General features: G+C 31.1%; 1 protein-coding gene across 1 annotated transcript in view; it reads left to right on the forward strand.

Moving 5' to 3' along the window:
• LOC145287848 (myosin-VIIa-like) overlaps positions 1-14,200 on the forward strand; it is a 534,923-nt gene that overhangs the window by 348,007 nt on the left and 172,716 nt on the right. Inside the window, exon 4 of the mRNA XM_080135723.1 lies at positions 1,933-1,989. Within this exon, the coding sequence (XP_079991849.1) occupies positions 1,972-1,989 (18 nt within the window). The 5' untranslated portion in view covers positions 1,933-1,971. The remainder of the gene's footprint in view (positions 1-1,932; positions 1,990-14,200) is intronic.

The raw sequence follows: 14,200 nt of genomic DNA on the forward strand, positions 1-14,200 counted from the left end.
ATTCTGATTAACTGTCACAACACTAATTATATCACTTTTTCCATAACAAAATCTGTGTTGCATTAAAAAAAAAAACAAATGAAAAAAATTCAGTTTCATCAACATAATTTTTTTTATATGGATTTTGTAACCATGGTTTTATGTATAGATTAATCAGCATTAAAATAGCTTTACAAAGATATCAAACATGACCATATTGTGAAGTATTAAATTGTTTTTATATGAAGTAGCAGGTACTACATTCCACCATTTTGAATTTAGCCCACTTCTTTAAAACGCTTGTAGGAATGGTTCTAGTGGAAAACCCACTATGAAATTTGAAATGTATACTGGCAGAAGATAGACAAATCTTTTGTCAAAGTTACAAAAAAATTAAAACGACCTTTTTTGAGATAATTCAGGTAAAAGGTTAAGGTCAACTTTTTTAAATTTGACCTTGAAAAAAATATCCCCAAATATAATTGTAGATCTATCCAACTACTTTAGAATGAGATATGAATGAACTTTGTAGGCCTATGACAGAGATATCGTCTTTTAAAGTTTTAAATCTCTCCATAAAAATTAACATCGATCGAGAATAAAAAAAACATGAAGTATAGTACATTTTGCTCATATGATATGAAAATGTCAAATATTTACATACATAAACAGACATATTTAAAATAGAAATATCCAAATATATTCATTATCAGTATGTAAAAACTCTTCAAAAGCTCAATATTTTATAGTAAAATAGAGCAAAATATGTGCATATGTTTTGTAAGATTTAAATTGTATTGCACAATAAAATGTTTGTATAGTGTTAAAGTTTGCAGCTGTTTTAATTTTTTAAAGGCACTTTGATATTTTCTATTGCATATATATAGACAAAATGTTAAAATAATCTAATATATAAAAGGGAAAATGTGTGTGTTTGTATGTCTCACAAAAACTTTTGACAGAAGATCATAATCATTTTCCAGCTCGAACCTTCAGACGACAAATATCGAAAAATTGGCCAAAAACGTTAATTCCTTCACCCTCAACTGGGCAGTTTTATACACGGAGGGGTCTTTTTTTCATCGACATTTTCGCAAATCATTGTCTCCATTGAATTGACTACACTTAATTCAACACTCTCGACTTCTGCTTGCACCATGGACACATCGCACAATCCATTACAATTTTTTTTCCTCCTTTGCATTACAAGTTCGAGCCTGCCTGCCTGCTACCACTTTTTTTTAACAACACCTCTCTCCACCCAAACTGCCTACTGTTGTTTTGATTCCCCTCCCGGCTACTACCACTTTTTTATCCCCCCCCCCCCGGGGTTCTTTACTAGATTACCTCACACGCCCAGGCAACGCCAGGTACCCCCGCTAGTTACAAATAAATAACACAAAATATGAATTTATTATGAACTGCAAAGGAATAGTTATACAAATTAGACATTCAAAAGATTTTTTTGGATCGTTTGTCTGTATTATACATACAGTATTTCAAAATATTTTGTATTATTGCTTGAAATAAGAGTAATCTTATAATGATGATAATATAGAAGCGATAAATTAAAAAAAAAAAAAAGCACTTAGATTAACTTAACATGTAATTCTAACAGCCATTAACTTGTAAAACAGATAACCTGAATATGATGAACACATTCCCAACGTTGCTTTCATGGTTATTATTTAATATTTCTTAAAAAAGTTTTCCATCATGGAAGGTTGAACGGTTGCCAGTAAGTTAGATAAAACTTACTTTGGATACTTTATTGTTATCAATTAATCGTAATTCAATTAAATTGTTTACAAGTCTTTTCTTTTTGTTTTTGATTTTTTTGTTTGTTTTTTGTTTTGTTTTGTTTTTTTGTTTTTTTTGTTTTTTTTTTTGTTTTTTTTGCCAGTTTTATTTATTCATTAAATCAATTTAATAATTTTCTTTTCAACATTTCAGATTTATTCAGTAAATTTGGATAAAATAAAAACTTAAACAATGGTGATTTTAGCAAAGGTAAGATAGTTTTCCTTTTTTCTTCCATCTCTCTCAAACATGTGGTGTTGTATAGCAGTGAAATCAAACAGGTGATAGCTAAAGATACATGCTGCATGGGGAGTAATGGTTTGGGAATGATATGGATGTGTAATATGAGTCTTGGACTTGTATCAGAGGTAGATTAAATCTAGATAGTATAGAGAGATAAGTACAGAACAGGAGACTTTGATGATATGGTCACGTTGAAAGAGTTACCCAGAGTTGATTGGTTAGTAGAAGTAGAACTATCGAGATAGTAGAATGAGTTCACAGGGAAAAGCAAAGGAAAATCTGGAAGGATGTGATAAGGATGGACTTGAGAGAAAATGACATAAATGACCTTGACGAGAGATAGATTAGTTGGAAGGTTCAATCCTTGGTGTGAGCGATATTAAGAATGCAATTACAAATTAAGACTTTTACCCAGTGATGGCTGACGGAACAAGATCAAGCTACTCTCATGGATAAAATAAAGGATACTGTTCAAAATTCCATACAGATACTAGAGTTTATCAAGATGTATCTGAAGATAGTCAGAGGTTACATGAACCGAAATATTGTGAGAATAATAGGATGAGAACAGTAGTCCAAATAAACTAAATAATACAATCTATGAATCTTCATATAAAAAAATTCTTAGATTTCTTTTTTTTATTTTAATGTTTTATATTTCATAAATAATTCAACTTTTTCAAATATTTATGTACAATTTAATTTACTTTAGAGTGCAACAAATGTTTTGAGTTTCTTTATAAATGGTGAAGTTTTGTGAAACATAACTAGACATCAGGATATTATTGTATCACCTTTGTTCAACATGAAACATTTATTTAAATACTCTGTAGTTTTAAACTACAGAATATTTAAATAAATGTTTCATATATCTCGATATAGGGGTCTGTTTCCAAAACCTTTGTCAGAGTTTGACATATTTCAAGTGCAGACCCCTACAAGATTATGGTACCATTTTTAGATAGAACATATACTACATTTTAATTCTAGCCTGAATGCCAAAAAAGTGTTTTAGTTCGAGTTTCACATTCGACACAACAGCGTCATCAGATGAATTTTTTTTTTTTTTTAATAAGTATTTTTTTTGTATTTTATCTTTCGTAATCAGGCATTTCCACTTTTTCAAAAAAGGTGTGCTGTGTGTTAACATAAAATTGTCTTTGTGTATTATAAATGTATGTTTTGAGCTCAAAACAAGCCAGAGGTTTTATTTTTGCCTCTAATAAAGCATCTTTTCACTGTATTTATTTTAAAATATTTATTTTAGAGGGCACTCAAAACCTTTCATGCTTAAAGGTTTTTGATTAAAGATTTTAAAACATTTTAATCTATAAAATTCCTTTTTTTGTTTCGCTACATTCAGTCTCTGATCTTTGGTCCTTCAACTGAATGAATATTTTAAAAAATATATCTAAAAAGAAAACCAAGATTTTAGCCGCAAAAAGAAAGCTAATATTTTGTATAGTTGGTTGAATAAAAAGTTAATTTGTGTCACCAGAAGAAAAATATATTTTAAGAATCTTCAAAAAGAAAAACGTTTTTATCCATTAAAAATAAAATATGATATAAGATTTTGAATCAGCAATTCTATTGATTATTTGAAATATTCTGCAAGGCAGTACCAAATGATAACTACATTTGTGGAAAGCTACCAATGTAATTATTCACATTTTCAAAATTAAATATATGGACAAATCTGGATATTTTATGTGTCGGATTGGAATGAGTTCTACTTAAAATGTCCAAACGTGTTATACAACGATAATCCACGTAAATATTGAACTGATTTTAATCAAACGACCATTAGATAAATTTAATTAACACACGTTGATGCTGATATGATCAGGAATTAGGTTTTGCCCTTGGGTTAAAATAAAAATGATCCTTTTCTCCCCACCGTCTCCCCATTCAAGTGATGAACAAGTAATTAATTTACTGAAATAATCAATAATCATTTTTAATAAGAAAGTATCATTTTCCAGTTTCATTTTTTTTTTCCACATTTTAAAATTATTTCTGTTTTCAACAAAAATGTTTTTCATCATTAAAAGAATGAAATATTTGTTTACCTTCATCGAAAAACTTACCAATTCCTTCAAACAAATTCTCGCTAGGATCAAGAAGTAGTATCAGTTCCGTCCTCAGAAAAGAAGTCCGTCATCTTGAATGAGGCAAATTTTATTTTTGTCCTATCCAAAATGTTTTTTTTTTGGGGGGGGGGGATAAATGTTTGTGTAATTAAACCTAGTTTCAGTATTTTGCAATTATTTCATGTTATCTGATCCAGCAACATTGATTGGCTATTTCACCTCATCAAGAAGGGAGGTTTTGTCATCATTTCTTGCTTGCTTACAATCTCCATGCATTTACTTTATTTTATTTATTTTTTTTTTTTCGACAACTTGCCCTGAACTGTACTCATCCTCTATTCTGTCTTCACTGAGATCTTTTGAGCACTCAATTGTCTCAATAAGATTAAAACAAAATGTAACAAGAACTCAGCTGTCCCTCTCCATTGTACAATGCATCAATATCGAATGGCTGACTGTGACAGCTTTTGAATGTTCATATCTGAAATATCTCTGCATTCCGTGTTTAAAAAGTCATTCTCCACTTATGCAACATTGCTTCTGGTAATTGTGGATTTCTCGTCTCACGTGAAATGCCAGACCGCAAGTGCATATGGATGTTATATAAACCTTACTTTACTATAAACTCTTAGGCAAATGCTCTTTTTAATGATATTCAAGCATCTGATTCAAGTATTTCAGTTTTAAAATCCATTTTATAAGCTGGTGTGCATTGGATGGCTTTAAGAAATTGATTTCCAAAGTAACCTGTCACTAGGGTCTATTTTTATAAATTCCTATGTTTTTCCTCAACTTTCCCCTGTGAACTGAATGTATTATCTCAGATATCTTACATCTACTAACCTAAGAATCAAAAAATTTACCAAATCCTCCAAACAAAAAGTTTAAATATCTGCAATTCTGAGTTGATACTTTGTCATTTTACTTCTATCATTTTTACTTTTGTTTTATGGCGTCTCAACGCTTACTGGGTTATTTAATGGTAAAGCTCAATAAATTAGTAAAAATTACTGTTTCATATAGTTTCCAGTTCTGACATTGCAAGCTATTCAAAAAGGGAAGGATATATAGCATATATATATATATATATATATATATATATGTTAGGCGAATGATGATGTATGGGAGTGGAGTGCTGGGTCTTCACCCACTGTCCACGTGTTAGTTTTCAGCAAAACAAAAGAGTAGTGACCAGATGGACATGTTGCATTGGATCAGACCCGGCATATCAGCTCTGTTAGCAAGTCAGAATATACATTAGCTTCATGAGCTGAAAATTCATTGACTTCATTGATGTGGCCACGTTGAGGAGAGCGATTCTTGGATAAATAATAAACTTTTGTGTATGATTAACATTAGTTTTCTAATTCTAAATATAGAAATTGTCACATGATTTTTATGTGTTATTTCCTTGCATCTCCTATTTATCTCTCTCAATGACAAAGAAGGGTATATAGTAGCTGTGTTAGGTGCATTATTCTGTATAGAAGTGAGTATTGAGCCATCCACCTACCAGTCCTCAGTTGTTCATTTTCAGAACAACAAACAGATTGATATGCAATGTTGGAACAGATCAGAGCTGGCATATCAGCTCTAATATCATATTGGTAAGGCTAATTATACTAAAGCTTAATAAACTCTTTACTAACATTCAGCTATGTTAGTTTGACCATGTTCAGAGGAATGATTCTTGGATAAGAAAATTCAAAGACCTTAAGGTAGAAGTCCAGAGGAAAGTTTGATGACCTAAGAAAACTTGGAGATTGAGATTGTAGAACGTTAGGAACGTTAGACACTGACTAAGGGGAGACAATAACATGGATAATGATGATTTAAGATGGAGTTGTTTGAGAGTGTCGGGTTGTGTCAATGGAATTGTTCAAGATTATGCAATAACAATATTTTGTTTTTGTTTCCTTTTTCTTTTGAGTTGGGTCTGTCTCTCTTCCCTTGTGAAGCTACATTTCGAATGCTAGATTGTCACTGATGACTTTTCTATGTCATTTCTTTGCATCTTCTATTGTTTATTTCTCTCACTGTCAGAAGGAGGGTATTAAGCAACTGTTAGGGGCACTATGCTGCATGGAAGTGAGTGTTGGGCCTTCCACCAACCAATCCTCACTTGTCCATCTTCAGAGCAATGAACAGATTGATATACAATATTGGGTCAGATCAGATATGGTATCCTATTGGTTGAATATATCAAAACTTAAACTCTTGCTGATCACTCAACTACATTGGTTTGGCCGCGTACAGACAATAAGAAACTGTGATGCTTATGCATCTCTGTTACCACACTATTTTTTTAATGGTATTTTAGAGTTAAATTCAATTTTTATATTTTTCTTTATTGAATTGTTAAGTAAAAGTACAGGATAATTACAAAATACCCTCCCTTTCTCATGTTAAGAATGGCTTCCTAAATAACGTTATTTCAGTGTGGTAATATAGATGCATAAGTACCGAAATCCTTAAGAAACCAAGCTTTAAGACTGGAATTGCAGCAAGAAGGGAGAGAGCAGAGGTGTTGATGAACTCGGCCTTAGAATAATAATAGATACATAAAGTTGCATTTTTTTTATTTTTGTTCAAGAGCTCTTCATAGATTTTAAAGGTAGACTGCATAACCGTATGTATTTTTTTTTTTAACTATATTACCCAAAGCATTTGGATAAGTATATTTCATTTTGATCAATTAATTTCTACCTTGAAGACTGTATTCCTGAAAATAGGTTACATTTTGTTTTATTTATAACATGAAAATTTTAGAAATCAAAAAGATATTAGAAATGTTAGCAAAAGGTTCAGCAATATACAGAGGTTGTCATTGATCCTTTGGAAATGTTGAATGTGACTAAAGTCTACTAAATGTACTAAAATTAATGTTGCTTTATTTTTACACCCAATCAGTGTTAAGTACGTCCTTTGGTCCCACTCTAAAAATTGAATATTATAAAATGGTAAAGTAGGAATATAAAAAAGATTATATAGTGTTATAGTATGAGTGCATTAAATGATTTGCAAAGCTGAATCTTTCTGCTAATAGCTATTTCTCTTAGTCTTCTAGTCTATTCAATTTTTTCTTGAAAACTACTTCACCAATCTGGCTTATGAATTATAGTATCACAGTTAGTGATTAATACGGGTTAATATTTAATATGAAAATGAGCACAAATTTAACCATATTCAACCATCAATTTGATATAAAGCACTCGTTCTAAGTCAACATGCTATAACTTTTACCCAAAATTTTCTAGTATATATATATATATATATATATATAAAATAAAAATTACAATTAAATTTACCAAAATGATCCAAGATGGTAAAATTAAAATATATTATAAATATTAAAGAATTAATATTTATAACGTTATCTCAGCCAGATGTAAAAGCTCAATAAAACCAAATAGGAGATAGAGCTTACAGTACGAGCAAACAGTTAATAAAACATGTTAAAAAACGCTTTGAAAAAGAGTTAAAAACATATTTAATCTGAAAAGGAAACACTAGATAAAAGGACTATCCACTTATCTAGTGTTTCCTTTTCAGATTAAATATGTTTTTAACTCTTTTTCAAAGCGTTTTTTAACATGTTTTATTAACTGTTTGCTCGTATATATATATATATATATATATATATATATATATATATATATATATATATATATATATATATATATATATATGCATCATTTTTTCTCTATGGCATATTTCATTAAATAAAATAGACGTTTTTTTTGTCTATTAATTCTATTTTCGATTCTTTCCAACTTCCGAATAAGTCTTCACTTCTGGCGGGAACTGGCTGATGTAATCACCATATTTATCATAAGTCCAAGTACTTTCTAATTCTTCAGAATTCGTCAGGGATAAATTAATCGAACTGGTTTTCAGCAATTTATAAAGTTTTTTTTGCCTCTTCATTGGTTAATTATTTTATTTATCCATTTTTTCCATTAATAGCATCCTGAAATGTTTGCAAAGCTATTAAAATAAATAAGTCTACAAACACTTCAGAATGTTATTACTATTGCTAAAGTTTATTTTATTAATAGTTGTTTTTTTAGTTTTTATTAGTAATGTTTCTAGTTTTTCAAGTTTCCGTTTATTATTGGTTTGTTCAAGTATAGATGTGTTGCCAACTAAAATTTTTCTAAATTGGGACATAGGACAGGAATGTTGGTTAGTCAAGTGGTTAAATATAGCGCTGTTGTCAGAGCGATGCATGGTTAATCTCCTTGACAACGTGGTGGTAGTCAAACCTATATATATATATATGTTTTCACTTTTATTGTCAGAGACAACAACTCGTATACTAAGTTAGTCCTATCAAGCAGCTCAGTCGAAGGGGAGGAGTTATTAGTTATAATCAGATTAGCGGTTTTAAATTTATCTTAGTAAATGATTAATTTTATTTTTTTTATTAGGGTCTATAGGTTGCACATTTTTATTAATAATATTTCTTAATACTTTTTATATTCTATAATTATAGTGCATTTGATTTTTATAATAAAGTTTTATATGTGTAGTAGGTGTAGGTGTGGATCCTGTATCATTAAGGTTAATATTTTTAAATTTCCCAATTTGTTCATCAATAACATGGTTGGGATATCCATTATTTACTAACGTTTGTTTAATATTGTTGAATTCCTGTTCTAAAATAGTTGGAGAAGAGGATATTAAGTTAGCTCATATTAGTAAGTTATTAAAAAAAAAAAAATTATAAATTGCTGAAAACCAGTTAAATTAATTTATCCCTGACGATGAATCCTGAAGAATTAGAAAGTACTTGGACCTATGATAAATATGGTGATTACATCAGCCAGTTCCCGCCAGAAGTAAAGACTGTTATTCGGAAGTTGGAAAGGATCGAAAATAGAATTAATAGACAAATGTCTATTTAATGAAATATGCCACACAGAAAAAATGCTGCTTAAATATACATATTTTAAATTACACGATCCTGCGGCTTGCCAAGATGCCAGCACTTGGGAAGCTAGATGTGGCCTCGTGAAGAGACAAATACTAATCGGTAAAGAACAACTCGACAATTTTCACAAAGAAACGAAAAGGATAATTACAAAACTGGAAAACTTTCTATCTCCGGAACAACTTCATGAAGTTCAACACAGACTTTCACAAATTAACATTAAAAAAAACAAAAAGCATAAACTTACCCCCCCCCAAAAAAAAAAGAATTAATACCAGGGTACATTACTACTCCCTAACAGCGAAGATAAATTCATGAATTTGTATGATGTTCAAATAATTCAAGCACAAAAAAGACTTTCTTATTCTAGGGCCTAACTGTCATGGTTACAAAAACATTTTTATAAAAAACTGAAATCGAAATTCTATACCAAAATATTCTTAAACTTGAAAAAGACAGTGAAATTACAACGAAACCGGAGCTCCATGATTTACGTCAGACATGTTGGTTGTTATCTTGGAAAAGGAGAAAAGTTACTTACTTTGTAGATCAGTAACTTTTCTCCTTTTTCAAGACAACAACCAACATGTCTGGCGATGATCCAAGGTTACAACGATCGAAACGTTGCACAAATAACAGTGAAAATGAGAACAATAGTCCGATCAATTGTTTAAAGTCGGAAATATTTCTTTTAAACTATTTCTTTCTCTTTCTCTTTTTTTTTTTTTTTTTTTTGTTAAATTTTAATTACAAAAATTTAAGAATTTGCTGTCGGCTAATTTCTCATCAAAATTGTTGTGAGGGGTTAAAAAGCTCAGAATTTCCAGTTGGATTGAACAATCTCGGCATGAGGCATGATTTTCTTGCCTAAGCAATTATTTCACTTTCTGTCTTCATATTTCTTAGATTATTCACCTTTTCAATTAAACAAATTCCTCAATGCACACAAATTTTTTTCTGTCTGATTTCAAATGCTTTGATTTTTTTTTTTTTTTTAATGGTTCCTTTTTCTTTCTTTTTTTATTACTTAATCTACTCTAAGAAGGAAAATTGTGTTTTGTCCATGCCCTGGGTAATAAAGGGTAATAATGCTAGTCTATTATATAAAAAAAATGTCTTTTCTGCTTGTGTTTTGGTGAAAACTCAAAAGCATATTCAGATTCAGTATGACCCCTCCCCCAGCCAATTGTAGTTAAAAATACTTTATTGCGACTGTTTTACAACAGGGGGGGGGTTAAAAACATATGCACTCGCATTGTGGAGGGGGAGAGTAAGGATGAGAATGAGTGTTTAAATTAGTATAACAATGGGGGGAGGGATACTTTAATTTTTATTGGTAACTGTTCGAAAAATAATACTGAAATAAAGTCAATAAATTAAGTACTGTTGATTATATCTTGTTTCCTGCTTTTCTTTTTATCTTTATCAGTTGCCAAATTTATACATAAAAGAAGGAAAGATGTGTTCAACTGAACTGACACTTTTCTTTAACCTTTCTGTTTTCTTGAACAACACCTACACATCTGTTGTTGGGACAAAATTAGATTGCTTGTCTCCCCTTTGGCCTTGAAAAAAAACCCTAAGCAAAATTCATCTCAAAGAAGCAAAACTGAAGCTGGCTTGCCAGGTCACTATGTATATATACAAATGTAGCCATATTTTATTGGTTTGAAAATATAGGTTCTTTTTTACCAATTGTCATAAAATTTTAAACAAAGAATAGTATTATAATCTTCAAAAAGCCTGAAAATTTTAATGTAGTTTCGTCCTATAGAACCAAATATACAAGCATTTCAATATTCAATTTGGCAACGAGTATATATATATATATATATATATATATATATAAGAGTATAGCCAGCAACATTTGTTGATTTTCAAGACTTATTATTTTTTAATATTTTTAAATATTTTCATAGTGTGTTTCGAGCCTTATTTAGCTCTCTTTGGATATTTTTTAGTCAAAAGTTTTTTTAGTTAAAAGTTTGTCTTTTGGTGAAAGGTTTATGGAATTCTCTTTTGTAGATCATCTTCATTCGGTGTGTATATATATATATATATATATATATATATAATCACTTTTTTGGTAATTTTATAAGTTTGAAATCTCAGCGACTATTTTTTGGCACTTTTTACAGCCGTAAAATGTTTCAGTAAAGATGCAGTATCTTTCCACTCTCAAAAAATCTTTTAAAATTACCACTATTACAGGTTTTTGAGGGTGCTGAAAACGGAAATAACCCCCCCCCCGAAAAAGGTGGCTATGAAGTGGCTGTTCATTTTGTGTTAAATTAATATAGAAAGTGATCCCCCACCTTTTGAAACTATAATTTCTTCATATCTTGGAAACTACTCGTTTCCTAGAATCTTTAAATGCTATTTTCGTTTTAAGCACCCTCGAAAACCTACAATATTAAAGGATTTTTTGAGAGTGAAAAGATGTTACACTTTTACCAATGTTTCAATCATAATCATTTGTTTTCCTAGTTTTGCATATGAATTACAAATTATCTGATATTTCCTCAAAACCTCTGGCATTGATGGAGGGGAGACTAAAACTTGCTGCTATGGTTTCAAATGATCTGAAATAACAGCAAAGGGGGACTTGACTCCAAAGATTTCTTATGTTATATCTCCCCTCTTTGATTTTCACACATAAAGTAAATTTCAGTGTATAAGGATTTTTTGATACTCAGTATAGTATTGTACCTTATTTCCACAAGAGAGGAGATATAACATATGAGAAATATTTGGAATCAAGTTTTCCCTTGCTGTTATTTCAGATCATTTGAAACCATAGCAGCAAGTTTTAGTCTCCCCTACATCAAGGCCAGAGGTTTGGAGGAAATATATAGGTATTAAAACAAATTTAATTTTAAAAATTATTATAGTAATAATTATATATATCTATACAAGTGAAATTGTCTGTGTGTGTACATTTCCCTACCAAGCTACTCTGTCAATTTTCAGTCTACAGACTCGAGATTTGACATAAGAGGTATTGAGAGTTGGGAAAACATTTTAATCGGTTTTTGGCCAGAAATATGGCTATCAAAGTTCAAGGATTTGACCTCTGTTTCATTTGACTCTACCAAACTCCTCTGCCAATTTTGGGTCTAAACACTTGAAATTTTAGGCGCAGGTTACTTGGACATGGATCAAACTTTTTAATTTAATTCCAGACCAAAATAATAAATGTTAAGGGGTCAAAATTGGGGTCAAAGTTTTAAAAAAAATTTGACGTCTGCGGTCTCTACCAAATTACTCAGCCAATTCTTGGTCTAAACATTTGAAATTTTACATGAAGGATATTCAGACATGCCGCAAGCTTTTTAATCAATTTTTGGGCAAAAAATTGGCTGGCAAGAGGTCAAAGTTGAAAGAGTTGACCTTTGCAGACTCTACCAAACTCCTCCTGGAATTTTAGGTCTAATCACTTGAAATTTTAGATGTAGGTTACCCGGACATGAGTCAAACCTTTTAATATATATATATATATATATATATATATATATATATATATATATAAAGTTATGAAAATTACATAGGACCTGAGCAAAGCTGGGCTGAACTGCTAGTAAATATATATTTGTTGATGACATCACACTCTATTCTCAACATGTGGGCACAAATATATAAGACAATGGCTGAATCCTTGGAAAATGACCTCCACTCTGCAGTTTAATATGGGCGTAAATGGATGCTAACATGTAATACTATTAAAACAAAACTTCTTTCTTTTAACAATTATAATAATTTTTTTTCAACCACTGATTGCAATGGTTAATGACACCCAACCTAAAAAATCCATCAATCAAACTCTTTGCCCTAACATTCACAGGTAACATGAATTAGAACAAATACATAGAAGATATTGCCCAGGCTGTGCAAGAAAGGTGAGCTCCCTCTACATGTTAGAAAACGTCTCATAGATGCCAGTATCCTATGACTCTACAAAGCTACCATTTACCCATGACTGGAGTAATGTTGTCACATCCGTGTTGGTGCACCAATCACTAGTCTCTCCCAGTTGGACATGGTTCAAAGAAGAGCTTCTAATCTAATAGGTCCTGCTCTGTCTACCATGCTTGTGCCCTGTCCCATCATTGCAATGTTGCATCTCTGTGCTTGTTTTACAAGTATTTTAATGGAATATATTCCGCTGAACTTGCTGCGCTAGTACCCACTCGATGAGAATATTTCTGACAATCAGCAAAATCTTACCTCTTCACTGTACTAACCCACAGACAGGGAAAGGATTTCTAATCTTGTAGCTTTTTACCTTGAACTGCTAACCTTTAGAATTCTCTTCCTGTTTCCCTGACTGTACCAACATGCAGAAGTTTAAATATAATATGAACAAGCATCTCGTTGCACAACTCCCCACTTCAAGATATTCCTGTAGATATTACCCCTAATTCACAGTAGCCTCTTATGTCTCAGTTTAAACTGAAGTATAATATATATATAGTTTAAAAGATAGGTGGCATAACTTCAGGATTATGTTCTATATATAAAAAAAGAAAGTGTCCTTGTGTTTGTATTGCTTTTATTAATGTGATCCATTCCTTTCATTGCATCATCCTTGATTTGTGCAAATCATATTTACCAGAATGTGGTCTGTTGTATTCTCATACTTGAAATAAGAACAATCAATACTCACAGAATATTGCCCGGGTTCTTCGTGTTGACCAACAAAACAGGCCCTGTTGATTAGAGTTCAAAACCAGCTTCGAAACCTAGTAGGTTATGCTCTTTTCTCTTTCTTGCAACCTCTTTCTCACAAAAGAGACATTGAGAGTCTGTCTCTTCTTTATCGTAATTTTCATTGCAAGTTCTCGTCTAAGCTCCAATCCATGGTCCCCTCTTGCCAAACTTTAAAAAAAAAAAACACAGAAACACTCGACTAGCTACAACCACTATCAACAATTTCCCCACTCTCTATATGTGTCTAAATCTAAATGCAGATTCCATGAATAATGTTTCTTTCCAAGAACTGCTCACATGTGGAACATTGTCTCATTGGCCTGCTTCCCAGCCAATTACAATATGGTAGCCTTCAAGTCCAATGTAAATAAATTCTTGTTGAGATGTCCCCTTAAATAATCTAAATTCTACCCAATCTCCATTATTAATGATTACTAAACTACCACCT

This window comes from Euprymna scolopes, chromosome 11 (assembly GCF_053919585.1).
Source record: "Euprymna scolopes isolate OS-2025 chromosome 11, ASM5391958v1, whole genome shotgun sequence".
Lineage (NCBI taxonomy): Eukaryota > Metazoa > Mollusca > Cephalopoda > Sepiida > Sepiolidae > Euprymna > Euprymna scolopes.